The following is a 20,853-nucleotide window of genomic DNA, read 5'->3' as shown; positions in this document are numbered from 1 at the left end:
ACCTGCACACATATCAGACTGCACTAACCATATAGCTAAATAGTCTTGTGGTTTTAACTATACATATAGTGTCCGTGGAAAAGAAAAGTAATATTTCCGAGTTTAATCTTTGATTTCCACCTAACCTCAAGTTTAAAAAATTTTCTTGGCTTATTACTTCTAAAACTATCTTTTGAGTTGATGAATTTGCCTGAATTTTCCTGTTATTAAGTCATTATTAATTCTCTGAATATTCTGGTTCTTAATCTAGATGGTACAACTGACGTTACAAGAACACTGTTTCTTGGAGCGGCTGAGAATGTAACAGATGAAATGAAAAATATATATACCCGTTTACTAATGGGAGTTGCTGATCTTGCATCAGTTATTTTCCCTGAGGGAACCACAATGCAAAACTTGGAAATTCTTGTACGACAACATTTATATTCTCAAGGCTTAAATTATGGGCATGGCAGTACTCATGGAATTGGACACTTTTTAGGTGTTCATGAAGGTATGTTGCCCCTTTACTCATTAATTTTCAAGGTTGACTGGAAGAAAACTTTTAAACAACATTTTGAATTATATGATTAATATTTTTTCTAATTCTTTGTCTTATAAAAGTTGATCCATAAAGGTATTTGTTAACAAGTAGTATAAAACAGATGTTAATTCACTAAAAGTCTTGTTAATTCAGCTTTATGGTTTTGTATTATAATTTTGTTTAGATAATTGCATATTTATGGTCAAATTATTTCTTAGAATACTGAATTTAATATAATTTTTAGTTTGATAAACAATTTTGAAAGCATATTTAAATTATTTTTTCAGCATTCCATTATACATATGCAGAAAACTTTTTTGGATCTCAAGGTAAACTACCAATATCCTTATCTCAAAGTTGACTAGATATCTTTATGCTTATCTTTAAGGTCTATGTAAATGTATAACTCTGCTTCTAAGCTAAGTAAATAACAAGAATATATGATTGGAGTTATAAGACAAAAAACATAATAAGAAGAAAAGAAAACTAACTTTAAAATGAGAGGGAGAGAGTGAGAGAAGAGGGAAAGAAATTATATGTACTATTAAAATAATTTGAAATACATTAAGATTAACTATTTAAAAAAATAGTTTTTTAGATAAAAAGTTGTTGCAACAGTTTATAGAACTAATTATTTCCAAAAAAATCATGCATTAAATTTCAGAGCCTGGATATTACATACCCAACAAGTTTGGCATGCGACTGGAAAATATAGTTGGTGTGATTCAAAAAAAGTTGGTAAGTTTTTGGCCCAAATTTTACGAGTATAGTTCTCATGCATAAGGGTATATATGCAAGTAAACATTTAGGAATGCTCTAAGTGGTGCAATGCAAGCATAAATTTTACCAAATATGTTTTACTGTAAAACTCATATACCCTTAATGCCATTCCATTTTGCAGCAAGAACAGTCAAAATGGGCTTACCTTTAGGCTCACAGGAACCTGATCCTCTTTTATTGATTTCATCGATACTAGCTTTTTCGCTTGGAGACTTCAAGTAGTCTTCATCTTACAAGACTCTTTGATCAGATTCATATAAAACTTCCACATGGCTACCATATATGCAAAATAGGGCATAGGCTAAATGAATTCTTTCATAATTTGCATACTTCCCTTACCAAAATACATTTCCTAACACCACTCATCAGAAAATACATTTTCATGCCATTTGCCAAGTTCTCTCCTCACAACAAGTAGATTATTGATAACAATTTCAACATTCACTTAACATTTTATGGAAAAAGAGGCCCTCTTCTCTTTGCTATCCCTATCAATGTTACAGGCCAAGGTGCAAAACATGCCCTGATTTTCATATTTCTTCAGCTTAGACAATAGGATTCCATAGAAATCCATACATCTATCACCTCAACCACATGCAATGTGCTTTGCCTTTTATAATGCACTGAATGCCACTCATCTGATCAGATCATCGCACATCACATCTGATCCATATGCATCAACCACCCTGGCTCTCATATAAGGAGTCCTCTGGTCTCTCCAAACTTCTCATACCCGACCATATTCCAAATGCTTCACAAGATGTCCCTGATTCACTCCCCACCTCCCTACATGCATCACATCAAAAAGTAGGCTATAAGGAACCCAATCATATGAATCTTTGATTCATTCACTCACCCACTCAGGTTTAAACATTCTGTATTGATCCAACATTCATATACATCCCTAACCAGGTGGCCTTTCATTCTCACAATCCATTGCCTGATTCCCTTATCCGTTAATCACTATAGCTATCATATTTGCATCCAAATTTCTTCTCCTCATCTATATCTCCCCTTTCCAGTTTCTCAAAGCCCGAGGTATGAATAAAACCCCAACCCCTATGCTCTCATCCCTTTCTACTGGAAACACAACCCGGCACTGATTGCCCCATAGTTCATATTTGATTCTGACAACATTGCCAAACCAACATCATCAATTTGACAAAATCGAACCCCTTAAACTTTGTTTCTCCTATTTATAGGACCAATTGTTCCAACCCGTTGTCCTATCAAATTCAGGATATTCATTGAATTTTTAAAAAATTTTTCAGTCAGAGAACTGTTTTCTGATAGTCAGTAATATTATGATAATTTTTATTTTGGGCAAATGCCCAATTTATTATACAATATTCACATGCCGTATCATATAAAAGGATGTAAAATGAAAGATAAAATGATATCATGGCTAAATGATGCAATAAAACACTTGAAAATAAAAATTAATGCATACAAAATTTGATTGTTAAAATAGTTAAATGCTGGAAGCCTCAGTTACAGAATTATTACACAATACATCTAACCAGTTAATATCTTCAAGGTACAAGTTAAAAGAGGCATAATCACATTTATAAAAATCAAAACCAGGGATATGCTTCGCATCAAGAAACAAATAGAAATCAAAAGGGATAATAAAGTTGAGAGCAGGATAGTAAAGTCACCTGGCAAGGAGAGTATGTCAGTATAAGAGATTACTGAGGATTTGTTGTGAAAAGCTAGATCTAACCTTCTGTTCAGAGGGTTAGGGGAATTATTATCTTGATGTAAGTCCACAAAATGAATTGTCCCTAAAAATATTTTACCTTGTAAAAATTTTTGTTGGGAAATATGGTCAGGGTCTTTAGTATCACAGTCAAAATCACTAATATTGTAATCACCTAGCAAAAGTATGTTGGTGAATTTATTTGAGGTAATAAGGTTTTAATGTTTTTGCAATGCTCAGTAAATAATTCAGAACTTGAATTTGGGGTGCATACCTTTAAAACTGACTGGATTTTAAAAGAAATATGCAACAATTACTCTTCAATGGAATGTGAATGATGTTGTAATTGCATAGATGAGGGAGAAGAACATAATGCAATCAATATACCACCCCTTGTTTTACTGCATGACAATTTGCTTCTGTCTTTCCTTAGAACAGTAAAACCATTTATTTCCAGCTCTGAGGACTCAATATGGTGAACGCCATGTTTCAGGAAACAAATTATATTATATAAATGATAGGTTAAACACATAACTGGACTTAAATTTGTCCTCAGACCTCTTAAAATTTTGGTAATGTACTCTAGGATTAGAGGACAAAGTTTTTAGATTTTTCTTAGACTAACAATTGAGGGAATGGAATGAAAGAACCTTATTACTAAATTAGGTTCACCATTACTCTTCCTTTCATTTAACTGGCCCAATAGTTGTTGATTAAAATGACATTCATGAATTATTCTGTCGTTTCTGGCTACAATGTCACTATCAAACTTCTTGTTATTCCTTAAGAGCAACAGAGACTCCTTAGACTAACTTAAACAGTTAGCATTTTGCTTGATTGTATTTGGCCAAGATGGTGTACAGAAATGCCTTCTTTAGAAATTAAAGGAACTTGATCGATTCAGTCCATTACTTGTCTGAAGTCAACAATACTCTCATTCTTGCTGTTGCCACAATTGATCTTGGGAATATTGAACTGCAATACATTGTATGAACCCATTGCCTCTAATGGAATTCTCCAATAAGTGACTCAATTACTTCATTGGAAATAGAAATCATTTGCCTGCCGAAGTTAGTAAGAGAGGATATAGTCTCTGGAAACTCAGTCTTGAAAATCTCCAAAATTGTTTCCAGTTCATTGAGTCCAGTTGAGTGGCAGCCAGACACTGAGTCAGTTTTTGAACAGTTCACACAAAAATACTTTAGTTGTGATTTACTGCTCAGAGACTCAATCTGAGTCCATGAAAAACCCAAGCATGCCAAAGTCTTATGAACATGAATTACACAGTGATAACATTCAATCACAGATCCTTTGGTTGCAACAGCACCGCAAGGAGTGCAAACATCAATACTAATTAGGGACATTTTAATGAATAAAATGGAATTTTTCTATCATTTAAATTCATCAAATAGGAGGAAAGCAGCTCCCTTATTCCATAGTCACACTTACATGATGAACTTGATCTGGTATTTGTTTTTTAAGTCCACTTTTAGAATATATATATGTGTGTATATTTATGTGAGTGTATATATATAATATATATATATATATATATATATATATATATATATATATATATATATATATATATATATATATATGTAATATATATGTATGTGTGTGTATATATATATATATATATATATATATATATATATATATATATATATATATATATGTATATATGTATATATATATCGATGAAATAGAAACACTCGCATGAGCAGTATGATATTTGGATGGCAAAATAGAACACAAATAAAATAGTAACACTTAAAACGACACCCACATTGTTAATTGTTTAAGCTTTCGGCCTTCTCCGAGGCCTTCTTCAAGGAAGACAGAAAATATGCTGGAGAGAGGTTAGGGGTCTGGGCAGGGAGGAGAGGTGAGGTGCAGGGAATGCTGGGAGGGAAATTAAAGATGGTGGTTAAGGGTGGGAATTTTGAAAGATTCGAAAGCTATACGTGGATTCTCGAGTTCTCACCTCTATATTGGTGGCTGAATCGGGTAGGGATTCTAGGATGCTAAGAGCAAAACACTGGTCGAATGAAAGGTTGTGGGAATTTGCGTGTGAAGGGATAAGAAGAGAAGAGAGTGAGGCAGAATTGCAGGAGTACCGGTAATTGTTCATTCGAATGGATAAGGGGGTAATGCATTCGCCTGTGTAAAATAAAGTGCATTGTTTGCATGACAAAAGATAAATAATGTTTTCTGAGAGGCAATTAGCATGGGAACGAGGTGAGGGGGCAATGAGGGGATGTGGGGAGAGGGGAGCAGATCTAATAAGTGGACAAGTTTTACATCGGGGGCGGTCGCAAGTAGGGGAAATATTAGGAAATTTATCACAGGGGGGCGCCAAAGGGTCGGTCGATCTCAGAAAGTTTTTGAGATTGGCGGGTTGTCTGTATGCAAGAGATGGGCATTGGGGTAGTAAGGATGAGGTCGCATCATTGTCATGTAAAATAGGAAACAGTTCTTTCAGGAAGGTTTTCAGTGTACAGTACACTTCATTTTACATAGACAAATGCAGTACCCCCTTATCCATTTGAATGAACAATCACCTGTACTCCTGCAATTCTGCCTCAGTTACTTCTCTTCCTATCTCTTCATACGCAAATTCCCACAACCATTCATTCGACCAGTGTTTTGCTCTTAGCATCCTAGAATCCCTACCCGATTCAGCCACCAATATAGAGGTGAAAAACTCGAGAATCCACATATATATTAACTTTCGAATCTTTCAAAACTCCCACCCTTAACCACCATCTTTTATTTCCCTCCCAGCATTCCCTGCACCTCACCTCCCCTCCCTCCCCAGACCCCTTACCCCTCTCCAGCATATTTTCAGTCTCACTTGAAGAAGACCTCGGAGAAGGCCGAAAGCTTAAACAATTTACAATGTGAGTGTCCTTTTAAGTGTTATTATTTTATTTGTGCCATCCAAATATTATGTGTATAATATACGAGGGTCATCCGGAAAGTAGTACCCGTTCGTGAAATAAAGACACAAAAGTAAATATTAACAAACATAAAAAATTTTATTTGAAAGAGGATACTTTAAACTACTTCTCAACATAATCTCCAAGCAAATTAAGGCATTTGTCATAACGTGTGACAAGTTTCTGTATTCCTGCTGCATAGTCCTTCGCCGCCAGCTCATTGAGATACGCGAGGGACCCATCTTGCACAAATTTTTGCATAATGCAGATGGTGTTTAACAATTTCATGAACAATTGTTCGAGAAACATTGGGAAAATGCTCACAGATGTCATCAATTGTGACGCGCCGATCGTTCCTCACGAATTCGTCAACTGAGCTCACCAGTTGGTCTGTAATGACAGACGGTCTCTCCGAACGCTCATCGTCGTGTGTGTTCCCCCTCCCCATGTTGAAGTTGCGACACCACCGCCGAACAGACGACTCGTCCATTACATTGTCTCCATACACCTCCTTTAATTGGCGATGAATATCACATGGGCGAACGTTTCTTGCATTGAGGAATTTAATCACTGCCCTCACTTCACAACTGGCGGCGTTCTCAATTTTTTTAAACATTGTAAACAATCACAGAAACAACACAGGCAATGCTAGCGTCACGCAACTTGGCTCAGAGAAGGCAGACAAGCCACTGAAGCTATCTGACCTCGTCCAGCGGCTACTCGCGTCGTCAGCACTTCATGCGGCACGAACGGGTACTACTTTCCGGATGACCCTCGTATATATGTATGTTTATATATATATATATATATATATATATATATATATATATATATATATATATATATTATATATATATATATATATATATATTTATATATATATATTTTTTTATATATATATATATATATTTTTATATATATATATATATACATGCATATATATATGGAAGGAAAATATGTAAAATTGATGGATATCATGCCTAGAGTAAAATAAAATTGATGGAAACTTATATAGTTAATCTTTACACATCCAGTAAAGATATTCCTCCCACATTCTTATTCATAACATAATTTTTTTATTTCAAGCCAAACGCAGAGAAAACCTATTTGGGATTTGACACAGCAACCCTTGTGCCTTATGAGCGCAAACTAATAAATCCACAAATGATGACAAATGCTCAGGTAAGTCATTCCTACACATATGACTTCATACCTTTATTTGAGAGATGGTAACCCAGTGAGTATAGCATTGGACTACTGACCAGAGGCCGGGGTTTGATTCTCTGGCATACCTCTGGGCGCCCTCTGCTTCACAAGAGCTCTTTGATTTTGTGGATGCAAAATAATCCTGGGAAGCCATTAGTGGCACAAGAAAAGGAACTGGCCCCCCTACCCTGATGTGTGAATTTCACAAAAACTGGTTTTTTACTTTTAATTGACTCATCCAGCAATATTAGTTGCATGTTAAATGAATTGAATGCTGCTCAGATTAGACTAGCATGTGACATATGTGCTTGCTAACCCTAAAATTGTGTTGCCAACCCAGAGCAAACCCAGTTGAGAACTGTCCTATAGAGTGACTACATGCACCAAGAATTTTGTCAAAATATTCAGATAAGAAAATTACTTTATTAAATTGTTTGTCGATTTCACTTCCATGGGTGACCAGGTGATCACCTAAAAAACAGAAGCAAGCACTGTAAAAAACACTTGAGTACCATGTGATTTTTCACAATGAAAATTTCATTTGCTGAGTCATGAAAACTGGTTTAAAAAATGAAAAAATATATTGTTGAACTCTTGCTGGAAGAATGTACATAGTTGATGACCCTTAAAACATGTTAAAACAACATTATAATAATTTTTAATTTCAATGTACAAGTTTGAATATCATGACAATATAATGATTCAATAGCAAAAATAGTCATTGTTTTGTATATCTTCAAAAACTAATGCCAACCTTTTTGAGCCTTTTTTGAATATTCATGCAATGTTCAATGTTGGTGCATAGAAAAGAATGCCATCCAGCAAAAACAGATACGTACAGGCTGCTTCATAATGAAAAATATAGTGTCCTCTGTAGGTCAATATCTATTTCCACTTTGTACCCTATGGGTTGAAACTTGTAAATATAGTTGTTGTACAATTAATCCATGTGTCTCATGATTGTCTATCAAAACAGGCCACTGTTTTTATTATTTAGCCAGTTTAAGAATTGAATCAAACTTTTAGGAGTATCAAAGGAATTGAAAATAGGACTTGCCTCGACATACATGGTACCAGGTTCCGTGAAGGCGCTGTATGAATCAATGCCTTTCTACTTATGCTGTCAAGCATGATGATATCTCACTTGCAAATTATCAATGAAGAACATATCAAATGTGTTGCTGCCAAGTACTTTCTATCCTAATGTAGCACTACTACAAATATAAAAAAAATCCTTGGAGAATAGAAAAAATTTCTTCCATTTTCAGTGTTGATGTTATAGATGAGATGGTGGAAAATACTGCGAAAGGCCTGTACTTGAAGGTTGCCTATTAAATCACTATTCACTATTGTTATGCTGGTTGCTTTAAATGCTTCCTGGATCACATATATAAATATGGGACAGCAAATGAAATGGATTCTGAGCTAAGAAGTTATCAGAAAAATTGAATGGAAATTACAACAGAGCTGAAAGAATGTAAGGTTAGAACTTGAATTTTGAGGTTATTTGCAGTGATAGCAAAAATGACATATGCAATTTCAAGATGGGTGGTGGCAACCTGATCAATGAAGTAGGTAGAAAGATGGTATATTGAGCAGTGGCGTAGCCAAGGTGATATAGTTGGAGGAGAGGCTACTCAAACTATTGTTATGCAATTCCATGAAGCATACAAATTCTCTCATCAGCTGGATACTGGAAGAACGCCCTGTTAACAAGTCTTTACTGATACCTAACAGTCATTCATTAAATTAATGACATTTCTCAAAGAATGATTCTCTATAATTCTAACAGTTTAAAGGAGGGAACCATGGGTTTCCTTGTTTAAAGTGTTAGACCATGGGTTCGGTTGGAGCTGCAGGTGCCCAGAGTGCCTTGCCCGGTAATCAAACCCGGGCCCCTCCGGTCAGTAGTCCAATGCACTACCCCCTGGAGTACTGCATATATATATATATATATATATATATATATATATATATATATATATATATATATATATATATATATATATATATATATATATATATATATGTATATATATATGTATATATATATGTATATATATATATATATATATATATATATATATATATGTATATATATATGTATATATATATATATGAATATGAATATGAATATATATATATATGAATATATATATATATATATATATATATATATATATATATATATATGTATATATATATGTATATATATATGTATATAAATATATATATATATATGAATATATATATATATATATATATATATATATATATATATATATATATATATGTATATATATATGTATATATATATGTATATAAATATATATATATATATATGAATATATATATATATATATATATATATATATATATATGTATATAAATATACATATATACATATATATATATATATATATGTATATATATAACACAAATAGAATAGAATAGCAACATTTAAAGGGACACTCGCACGGTAAATTGTTCGAGCTTTCGGCCCTCTCAGAGGCCTTCTTCAAGACTTGAAGAAGGCCTCTGAGAGGGCCGAAAGCTCGAACAATTTACCGTGTGAGTGTCCTTTTAAATGTTGCTATTCTATTCTATTTGTGTTATATTGTGTCAGCCCATTATTGTGCCGCTCGTGTGAGTTTTTCCGTACAATCGTGGTATATACCTGTATACATACATACATATATATATATATACATATACATATATATATATATATATATATATATATATATATATATATATATATATATATATATATATATATATATATATATATATATATATACATATACATATACATATATATACATATATATATTTTTTTTATTTTTTAGAAACACTTATATTATTGGTTTTTTTGATTGGGAGCCATGGGTTAAATGAAATATTATTGTTATACAAAAATCATTTTATCAAAATATTTTCAGAAAAGAAGAATAAATGAAACAATGCTATGATTGTAAATAAACCATTAAATACATAGGCAGTAAAAATAAGTGAAATTCAACATAATATATTCTTCATATTTTTTGTATGATTCACTTTCACATTTCTTCTAGTGCAGCTGCAGGATAAAGAGTTTAATGCATACAAAAAATACCTTGGAGTTCATTTTTCATTACCATGTATTTAAGATTTCTGAAAGGTCAATTTTACTGGTTTATAACACCAATTTACTTAGGCTAATATTTTTTATGGTTTATGTACGAGTTGCATGCAAACCCCTTGGTGAAGGCCTTACCAGCATGAAAGTTTAATTGTTAGCTTTTAAAAATAAAAATTGTATATTTGCATGCATGTTGGAGAGTCAGTGGTAGTCTAGCTGTGGGGGTAGTCCAGCAGCGGACGACTGACCAGAGGGCCTGGGTTATATTCTGGGGCACCCTCAGCTTCTCCCAAGCTGTATGATTTTTTAGATAATATTTTCCTGGGAAACTCAAGGCAGCACAGGGAAAGGAACTTGCTTCCTTATCCTTATGATTGAATTTTTCATTTCTTTGGGATTCCAATAATATATAGTCCCAACCTCACCTATCAAACTCGCCTTCAGTTAGAATACTGAGGTTTTTTTGAGAGTTGTATGATACTCATGGGAGTGATGTAAAAAGTGAAAATTGTGGGAGGGAGGAGTTGTGGAGGGGGAGAGAATCTGATGTGGAAAGCGAAAGTAGGTCAGAGTGTGTTGCAGGGGTTGATGACTGTGGAAAGGAATATGGGCGAGGTTGTGAAGTTTAGGAATTGAGACAAAGATTTGATTTTGTTGGTTGGAAGAAAATTTTGTTGTGATTATTTCCCGTTTAGAAATTTTCTCAAAAAGGCCCATGGATTTTCTGTAAAACAGTGGGGCGCTAGACGCATTTAATACTAGACTCACTGTCTCAGCCAATACATCTAGTCCTCAACTTGAGTAAATTTTGAAAATTGGCAATTCAAATGGGGTCGGAGGTTGGGTAACTGCTCCTCTTTGTCCCCTCCATGCCTATGCCACTGATTTGGAGCAAGGATCTGAAGTTCCTTGTAATTATGCTCTTTGATCAAAGTATTTAACTATTATTTACCCGTGCATAAGAGTACTGGGTGCCTTTGGTGTACTTCCCTTTTTGAAAGCATTTTGCATTTGAATGAAGTAAGCTATGTTGCAGCACCCTGTATAATACCGTGATCTTCAAAAGAGTTTTAATATTTACTCAATTAAATGGGTTGTAGTGGACAAATAATAAAATTACTAATGTTAAAATTAAATGTTAATAAGGCCATACTATAAGTTTTCCACTACATACCTTTTTAATCAGGTACTAAAAATACTGAACTGATAATGAAGACTAATATGTTCTTGTGGTTAAGTTCTTGCATGTGTCTCTGTGGCTGCTAAAATGTCTCATATGAGATGAAGCTAATGGAGTCTTGGATGATAATGTGATTTTATTTGGAGGAATAGAAATATTTTTACTGTAGTTGAAATGACACCTCATGAGAATTTGTCCAGGTTGTCAATTCTGTGCCTAAATATAAACAAACATTGCGACAATTTGCATTGAACAAAGAACCAAATGGGGAAGTCAGATCAACTACAACTCCTCAACCACTGAACTACAGGAAAATCATTTCTACCAATTTCAACATGTCATTGAAGCAATCTTGTTTTCCAATCTCTGAAACAGATACATAAGTTCCTTTCAAAAGATCTTGTTGTTTAGTTATCTGATTTTAAGTCACTTGAGTAGCTGTAAATTTTATATTAATAATTTGTTACAATGCTTACTTGTTAGTTTATCATTAAACAAGTATCAGGTAATGCATCTTACACCAGAGATTTTATCCTTGGGTTCATGTTGGTACAGCAATAAAAGGGATTGTTGAATATTTGTTAATTAACTCCCAGCCAACCAAATGCCTCAGATAAAAAAATAAAGAGAAAAGCACAATTAATTAATTTTGTAACCTTTTTGCAAATTTATATGCTAAATGCAAGGTGCTCTTCTAATGGAGACTGAATATAATGTTCTTTTGATACATAGTATTTTTTCCATGAATAGTTTTCCAAGGCTGTTTTTATATTCTTCAACTGTTTTGTAAGGAGAGAAAGCATCCCTGTTAAGGGGGTACCTGTCTAAAACTGAATTTCAAGCTAATCATGTTGAGCTGTGGGCTGTAAGCAATTATCCTCTAGTAACTGTTGGCTGAGAGTTAAGTTATATACTGTTTTCTATCCAGTATTAGGGATTGAGATATCATTTTTTTGATTGGAATAAAAAAAATAAAGTCTGGTGAGATTAGTTTAAAATAAAATTTAGTAATATTTTTCTTATCTTAGTGTTAAGAACTATTTTAAATCTTGTATATAACTTAGAAAAAACAATATCAATATGTTAGCAAGGAACTCGCCAGGAAGTTGATGACATATATGAATGATTTATGCTCTTTCAGTTGGATTGGGTCAATGGATACCATCAGCGAGTCATGGAAATAATTGGTGCTCAGCTGCTTGACCAAGGAAGTCATGGTGCACATACTTGGCTGGAAGAAAAAACACAGCCAATTGAAGGATTTTGCAATAGATAGCACTTTATATGTACTCACACATGTACATATCTTGGGTGCTGCACCAGCTTAAGGCCCAGCGATTACTGAGTGATAAATATTAAATACTTGGCATTATTAAAAATGCCATATTTTTATTGCTAACTTGAGACTTTATCATGCATTTAACCACTGCATTCCTAAACGCCCTGGTTGCAAGTAAGACCCATGCCTCTGACAGATGAGCTCATTGCCAAATTCCATGGCTATTTTCACTAAAAAGATGTATACAAGTTTAGACCATATTGCTTTAGAACTTGCATTTTAATGAATGCTCATACAATATTTTATTTCTTCAAAATAGAAATATTCTTTGTATGTTGTGCTGCACTACCTAGGTTTGCCATAATTTTAATTCTTTTATAGTTATCAGTGACTAAGGTGTGAAATAGAATAGAGCCCCCTAATTTTTGGAATATTAGCGATCATGAGTACTCATGTTGAACATTTTAAAAAAGGCCAGGCCTATCATCTTTTAAGGCAAATAAAAATTATAATAATGTTCCATGAAATTTGTTTGCCATGATTCAGTCTGACTTATAATAAAGTTTTCCTTTTATTTTTTGTATGTATTATTAATTAGACTGACAAACTCTGAAACAATATCTTACACAAAAAGTCAAATGTGGCAAAAAAATGAAAAAAAATTCTCTTAAAATTGCCCAAACCATGTCTCCACAGACCTACGGGCACAATTGAATTGTGATTATTCTTCATTTATGAATTGGTCCAATTTATCATTAGAATTATTACACACCCAAGCCAACAAAAAAATCAGCATAATGGTCATGGACATGGTTACAGAACAGAGGATGGGATAAGAAAAATTCAAGATTAAAATGAAGCTTGAGGATATTTTTCAGCCTGAATGTAGCACAATTGTGACTCAGACAGTAATAAAAAGATGCATAAAGAAGGTACTCACTTATATTTCAGCTGTCCCAGACACTTTCATCAGAGCATGGGAGTAACTGATGGGAAGATAAGGAGGAGAGGCGATATTGGGGGTAAGGATAAACAGAGAGGGGGATTATGCATTAAGGGTGATTGGATGTTGAGAGTACAGGAGTCATAGTAGTATTTAGGGGAGGTGACCAACTGCTGAGGTTATTTGCGCCATAGGGGATGGACAGGAAAGGATGAAGGGTGGAGAGAAGCCCGGCGTCAGCATTAGCCTACTCTTTACGAAAGCCGCAGCTTAACGTCCCATCCAACGTTTGAGTGTCCTCACTCAAAGTACCTTCCACAAAGCACCTCAAGTAGGGATCGAGATACCTCTGCAGAATATTCAACTTCGCCGGGATTTGAACCCGGGCCCTCTGGGTGGGAAGCCAGTATGATAGCCACCGCACCAATCCCGATCCCCACAGGAGGGGAAGGTGTTAGCTAATGGGAAAGGTTTAATCTGGGATCATGGCAGAATTTAATTAGCCACATGCAAGCTGATTACTGTAATTCCTAGATGCTTGATTTTATGGGTGCAGCTGTTGATGGGAGGAAGGAAATAATAGATACATTATAACAATAATCAAAATTTTCACCATGGGTTGCTTCTTGTCTGGGAACTGGAAGGTAGGTGGATGGGGGGGATGGGTTATAAGATGCTCTGTGATTGTTAATTCTAATATTGAGGGGCATGGTGCATTTGCAAATATAAAAAGCTGGGTAGAGTTAACATTGTTGGAGATAAATGACATATTTTTTTGAAATCCAGGAAGAAGTCAGATGAGATATATTTAAGGCTCTCTTGCAGAAGGGAATTTTTGACAAGGATGGAGCAGCATAGAATCTCTAAGAATAATTTTTAGGGATTGCACACGAAGGAAGTAGGTTGTGAAAAAAGTAGTGTCTTTTTTCTCTTATAGGATATTTTAGGGTTGTATGCATGTTTTAAGATTATTTGTTCAGGAGGGAGTTCAGATAACCACATCAGGTAAGAGAGGAATGAAGCCTACACAAGAATTTATTTAGGGAATCAGGGTTGCTGCAAATGCAGTAGCCTAGGATAGAAAGAGAATACAGGACTGACTGACTCTTATTAGTGCAGAAAATGACAACTATTGGAACAAAAATACCATTGATTGTTAATGGTTTTGATTGTTGACTACGGTGTGGAATTAAGGAAGGAGATTTGGATGCCTAAAAGCGTGATTTAAGAGGAGAAAATGTGAAGGAAATGGAAGATGCTGTACTGAGGGAAGAGAAAAAAAGCTTTACCATAGTCCATACCATGTTGCCATACGTCCATACAAACACACCCATATATAACTTAGAAAAATCAAAAAAACCAATACTGTGAGTGTTTCTAAGCACACACAATAAATAAATAAATATATATATATATATATAATATGTATATAACATACACACATACTCTTGGTTGAAACATAAAGCAGTTAAACATAGAGTATATGCTAAAATCATAAGGATAGACAAACAAAAATATTATTACAGTTAAACATGTTACTTCCTCTTTTTCACAATGTTTTAAATATAATTTCTGGGTATTTGACCATATTTCCCTTCTGAGATGAAATTTAATGGTATTTTTATACGTGAAATGCTCACTTAATAATTGTTAAACTTCCCATTAGATATTTTATTAATGACAAAGGTGACACAATCTCCTCCCCTAGAAATGGCTAATTACCAATGTCCCAATCTGTTGATTTAAAATGGTTTTGTCCCTGGCATGCTGAGTTAGGGATGCCTGGATATAACATGTGTAATGATTGAATGTGTGTGAAGGTGTAGCTATGAATGTACATTGCTTTTATAAGGTGGTGGATGTGTGTAGAAAATTTTATACTGAATGAATAAATTCTATATTCTAATGTTTCTGTATTAATGACTGAGAATCAATTAGTTATTCAGGAAGTTCTCAATAGCTTCATTGAGGAGACAAATAAAATAATTTTCAAAGTTAATGCATGCAAATAATGGAAGTAGTTTTAATGAGCATGATGGCATTTAACAGTTACAAGCCTGATGCAGTTGTAGGAAAGCAAACGTTGAGCTTCTGCACCAAAAAAACATAATGGGTTTCAACTAACTGAGCCATCATCAAGAGAAGGACAGAAAGTGCAGCATATTACATCCAGATAAGTTTGGTCGGTTTAAAGTTCAGTTTAAATTTCTTTCCCTTCCTTTCACACTTCCTTTACTCATTCCTTTCCCCATCTTAATACCTCGAACCCCACTCCTCTGGGTTGCTTTCATGGTTCAAGAATTCATACCATCAAATACATACATGCACACAATGCTAAGCTATCAACATTTGTGTTTAAATGTAAAGGTCTTAAAAGCACTAATATGTTGTTTTATACCTCTAAATACTCTCAAATTGAAAATAGAATGAAGTAATTTACCCAGAAAATTTTGTGTGATTTCCTTTTTCTGAGTATATTGAAAAGGAAAATGATATCCATGTTTTAACTATTTTGTGTATGTTTTGCCTTTTAGCAATATTAATGTTTTACTGATATTCATGTACCTTTCAATGGCACCAGAATGCTGACAGATGTAGCAATTTCCAAATATTTTTCAGAGGTATCTCGATCCCTACTCGAGGTGCTTTGTGGAGGGCACTTTGGGTGAGTATGCCATCTGTCGGAAGGGACGTTACGCTGCGGACCCCTTGGCGTCTTTTGTAAAGAGTAGGCTAATGCCACCGCCGGGTTTCTCTCCACCCTTCATCCTTTCCTGTCCATCCCCTATGGCGCAAATGGCCTCAGCTGTCGGTCGCCTCCCCTAAATACTACTACTACTCCAAATCAAAGTCCCTAAAGAATGAAGTCAAAGGAATATTTCCCTGGAAACACTGCAAAAACTGGGAGAAACTTTTTCTGAGTAATGCTTGAGTGTCATAGCATTGGCAAAAAATGCATTGGAAAGAGAAAATATTTAGCCAAGTAGGGATCATTCTCAGTAGTGATTGGAAATTAACATTTGATTGCATCGATTATGAAGGTAAATTGAAGGAAGTAGCACATGTTAATTTTTAGGAGATATCAAATGTTCTAAAAAAGAACAAAATTGGAATAGTTTTTTTGCCATGCATGATGGTTGAAGAAAAAAATAAATTTCATGTGAATTGTCAAATCTCTATTTCCTCAGCTATTTTGATTCTTCAAATAATTAATAGAATACAAGTTTTGTACAAAAAATATCGGCAACAATTTTTTCCTGACATGCACATGAAGTGCTGAATTCAGGCCACATAATCAGTGTATAATAAGTGTGCGCATAATCAAAGATTGTATTGGTAACGATGAGATGACAGTGCACACCATTATTATTATTAAGTAATCTACCAGTTAAGGTAGGTTTTACATGGACACAACTACCATGCAAATATTTTGAGACTCCTAACAAAACAATGCAGCAACCTACTCCACATCAAGTCCTTCTTCATCTCTGTGAACTTCCTTCCTCCCTTCATCCCACCCATCATCCCTTTTCTATTCCTGCCCTTTCCTCGTTTGCCTAACAATCTCCCCTCTGTCACAGTCTTCAACATCCCATTGCCGATAAATATGCTTTTCATCCATTTTTCCTGCCTCCATATCAACAATACCCTCTCCTCGCCCACCATCACTAGCACTTCCTTGTTTGTTTTCTTTTCGGTCTGTTTCACCTCATCCATCCTCCACAACTACATTTCAAATGCCTCCAATCTACTTTAATCATCCTGCTTCAGTGGCGGCGTTTCTGCACCATACAGAACTACGCTCCATATCAAAGTTTTCATGTCTTTTCTTAATATCCTTACTCAACGTCCCTGTCATCAACACCCTCCTCCATGTGAAAGCCTCTTTGCCTAAGCAATTCTTCTTACGTTTCTACTACTTTGACCATTTTGGTGCAAAACACTTCCAAGATAATTAAACTGTTCCACCTGCTCTAGTTTTTGCCCTCCTATGTTAATTTTTAGTTTAGCCTTTTCTTTCTGGATAAGCACATAGCCTTTGTTTTAATAATATTGATTCTCATCCCATATCTGTCGCATTGAATTTCCAATTCACTCAGAAATGCTTGCAACCCCTGACTAACAATTGGTCATTGGCAAATATAACTGATTTTATGTAATCCCCACCACATCTCATTCCTATCTCCAGTTCTTCCCATGGATCTTTGATCATTTCCTTTGCATATACGTTGAACACCACTGGTGACAACGGAGAACCCTGCCTTATACCTCTTCCTAACACTGCCCATTTGGACTCTCCGTTCTCTACTTGCACCTGAGCAGTCGGAGACATGTACAGCTTGTGGATTAGCCTTCTTTCCCTCAAATCTATTATCTATTTTTTGCAATATACTCACTAGTTTTTCCCAATTCACTGTATCAAAAGCCCTTTCAAAATCTACGAAACAGGCAAATACATCCTGATCGTATTCTTTGAATATTCCTCTCGATTAATGGTCTCATTACTGCGTTAGCATCACACATGCCTCTCCACTTCCTAAACCCAAACTGATGATCATCCCCTAAGTAATCCTATGCCCTACTCTCTATCCTTTTGTCAATGGTCCTGGAAATAACTTTAGCTGCGTGGGAAATCAAATTTATTTTCCTGTAGTCCTCACATGATGTAGCCTTTACCTTTTTCAGTATAGGAACTAACACTGATCTCACAAAGTCTCCCGGCCAGATTCCTTTCTCATAGATTCTATGAATCAGTCCATATAGCCTCTTCCTCTCACATTTTCCTAAATCTTTTAGTAGTTCCGCAGGAATGTTGTCTACCCCCACGGCCTTATTTTATTTCATCTCCCTTGATGCCCTTCCTATCTCATCATCGAATATGCATGGGCCTAAGCTATCTTCCTCTATGTTATGTTCTCTCTCTAGGTGGTTGTTGCGTGGTTGGCAGCCGCGACATCATTGGTGGGAGCATAGCACAGAATGAGAGAGTAGTGTTCAGTTTATGAGTTTTTATTTGACCCATTTCAAACATTGGGGTTCAGGCACAGGGGAGAAGGGACGAGCGAGCACTTATGGCAACTCTGAGGAACTCAGGACAGCATTCGATCCATGGCTCGGAGCTCCATCGAGGGTGGTAGGTGATGGATGTAGCGGGACTCAGAGCAGTATGGGATGCTGCAGGAGAGGTGCGGGGCAAGGCTGGGCTTTTTCGCTATATATTCCTTATATCTGTCTGGGATCTTACCCCTCTTATCTCTTAATGTTAGCACAGATCTTCCCTTTTTACTTCCGGATAGTGATATGAACTTGCTGTATAGCACACCAATTTCACCCTTCTTCTGCGAACTTTCCGTATCCTTGCACTGTCTTCCACCATGCTTCTTTTATTAGTCCACCAAGGGGATGAAAGTATTTCTGAGGGGATTGGAAAGTCATTGCAATAGGTATGGGATGAGAATATATGTAAAAATAGGTGATAAGGTTTTTTAGAAAGAGGAAATGGATGCTAAATATTGAAAGATATCAAAAAGTAGAACTAGTGAAGCAGTTTATCTACCAAAGAAGTGTGTTTGACCCAAATGGACAAAGTGATGGGGATGTAAGAAGAACTTGCATTAGCCAAAGAGGGTTTCAAATTGGGGGATCTGATGACTGGGTTAAGTTGAGCAAGGATATTAAGAATGGCATGCTAAATCTTTGTTATGGCCCTTGAAGCAGGGCAATGGGTGTAAATTGTACACTTTTGAAATAATGTGTCTAAGGAAATGGATGAAAATGTGTAATGGACAGAAAGAAAAACAAATGAGGAAATGCTAGGTTAGTATGCGAGGAGAAATATTTTTGGGGGATTTTCAAAGGAGGCAGGAGAGATATATTTTATACACCGGAAATTGAAATTTCTACCGCTGAAGGGCAACTAGCCCCCGATCTCCATCGGTTGGTTGGAAGAGCCCTCCCTCAAAATCTTAAGAGTTCTGGTGGGAGAAGGAGCTGGCTACCATGACTGAGAGAAACTGGGGAATTATAGACCACCACATGAAATAGTGTAGGAAAATTTTCACTCCCTTCCCTCCCGATCATGAACTGTCAGCCTCCTGAGCCAGGTTTTTTTCCTGTAGCTATGGTACATGGCCCATCTGTGGCCCTTAACCCCTAAATATAATGCAGATTTTACTAGAGCGATCAACCAAATGATCTGGATCGGCTAAGATGTCAAGAAAGTGTCTCATAACCAGCTCTATGGCCCACTTGAGCTGGCTGGTCGAAATATTTTGCCGAAAAAGCTTTAAAGGCAAAGGTAAAAGTATGCAAAGCTCAGCCTACACATCCTCGGGGGCAACGACACGTGGCACAAGACACTCCTCATGGGCACATGGGTGGAACTCGAGCGCGACGAATGCCATCGGTGGGAATATGGAGGGATGAAAAAGGTTGCCTCTATCCTCCGAGATGGAGAAACAATTAGGGTCAAGACCCTGTATCTAAGAGCACTTGCCAGGCAGCGTGAAAAGACATCTCTTCCCCAAGGTATGATGTCTTGGAAAAACTTGGCGACCCGCAGGGCAAATGATGAGGTACGTAGTCAAGTATTCGATCTAATTGTGAATATGGCCATAACAATAAATTAACAAACAATAAGCTGTTAAATATAATTAACTTTATATGGAAGGAATTTTGTCTACTTTTCAGAGAAATTCATGAATTTCTTCAATACAACTTATTACTTAACTAAATTCTTATTAAACAACTTATTGTCAATAAATTTACAACAAAACAGTATATATATACATTTTTACAGAAAAGTATTACTTTTGGAATGCACCCTGAACTTATGAACAAAACCTAAATATTCATTAACATATAAGTTACAGATTCAGGTGAGATGTGGTGGAACTGTTCCGTAATAACAGAGACAAAAACTCGAACCATTTTCTACTTAATAGCTGTCATGTAAGTTATTAAGTGGATAACTACAAGAGTTTTCGTCTCTGTTATCCATTATCATGATACACATACTAAGCTTGACTCAAATATTGAGGCAAGATCATCTAATTTGAATGGGAGGGACCATACTGCCAAGGGGCCCCTTTTTTTAACCAGCTTCCTCCAGATTTGAAAGCATTTCCTTCAAATACTTTCAAGCATAATCTTTAAGCATACTTGCTAATAACACCTTTGT

General features: G+C 35.4%; 1 protein-coding gene across 1 annotated transcript in view; it reads left to right on the top strand.

Annotated features, from left to right (window-relative positions):
- Nucleotides 1-12,778, top strand: part of LOC139685802 (uncharacterized) — a 45,406-nt gene extending 32,628 nt beyond the window's left edge. The window contains exons 9-13 of the mRNA XM_071582919.1: nt 251-493; nt 811-852; nt 1,188-1,261; nt 7,031-7,126; nt 12,593-12,778. Of these exons, the coding sequence (XP_071439020.1) occupies nt 251-493; nt 811-852; nt 1,188-1,261; nt 7,031-7,126; nt 12,593-12,727 (590 nt within the window). The 3' untranslated portion in view covers nt 12,728-12,778. The remainder of the gene's footprint in view (nt 1-250; nt 494-810; nt 853-1,187; nt 1,262-7,030; nt 7,127-12,592) is intronic.
- The last annotated feature ends 8,075 nt before the right edge of the window (nt 12,779-20,853 follow it).

This window comes from Hetaerina americana, unplaced genomic scaffold, assembly GCF_022747635.1.
Source record: "Hetaerina americana unplaced genomic scaffold, ioHetAmer1.1.p SCAF_12, whole genome shotgun sequence".
Classification (NCBI taxonomy): Eukaryota; Metazoa; Arthropoda; class Insecta; order Odonata; family Calopterygidae; genus Hetaerina; species Hetaerina americana.
Note: the sequence above shows the minus strand (reverse complement) of the source record. Positions and strands in the feature narration are given on the sequence as shown.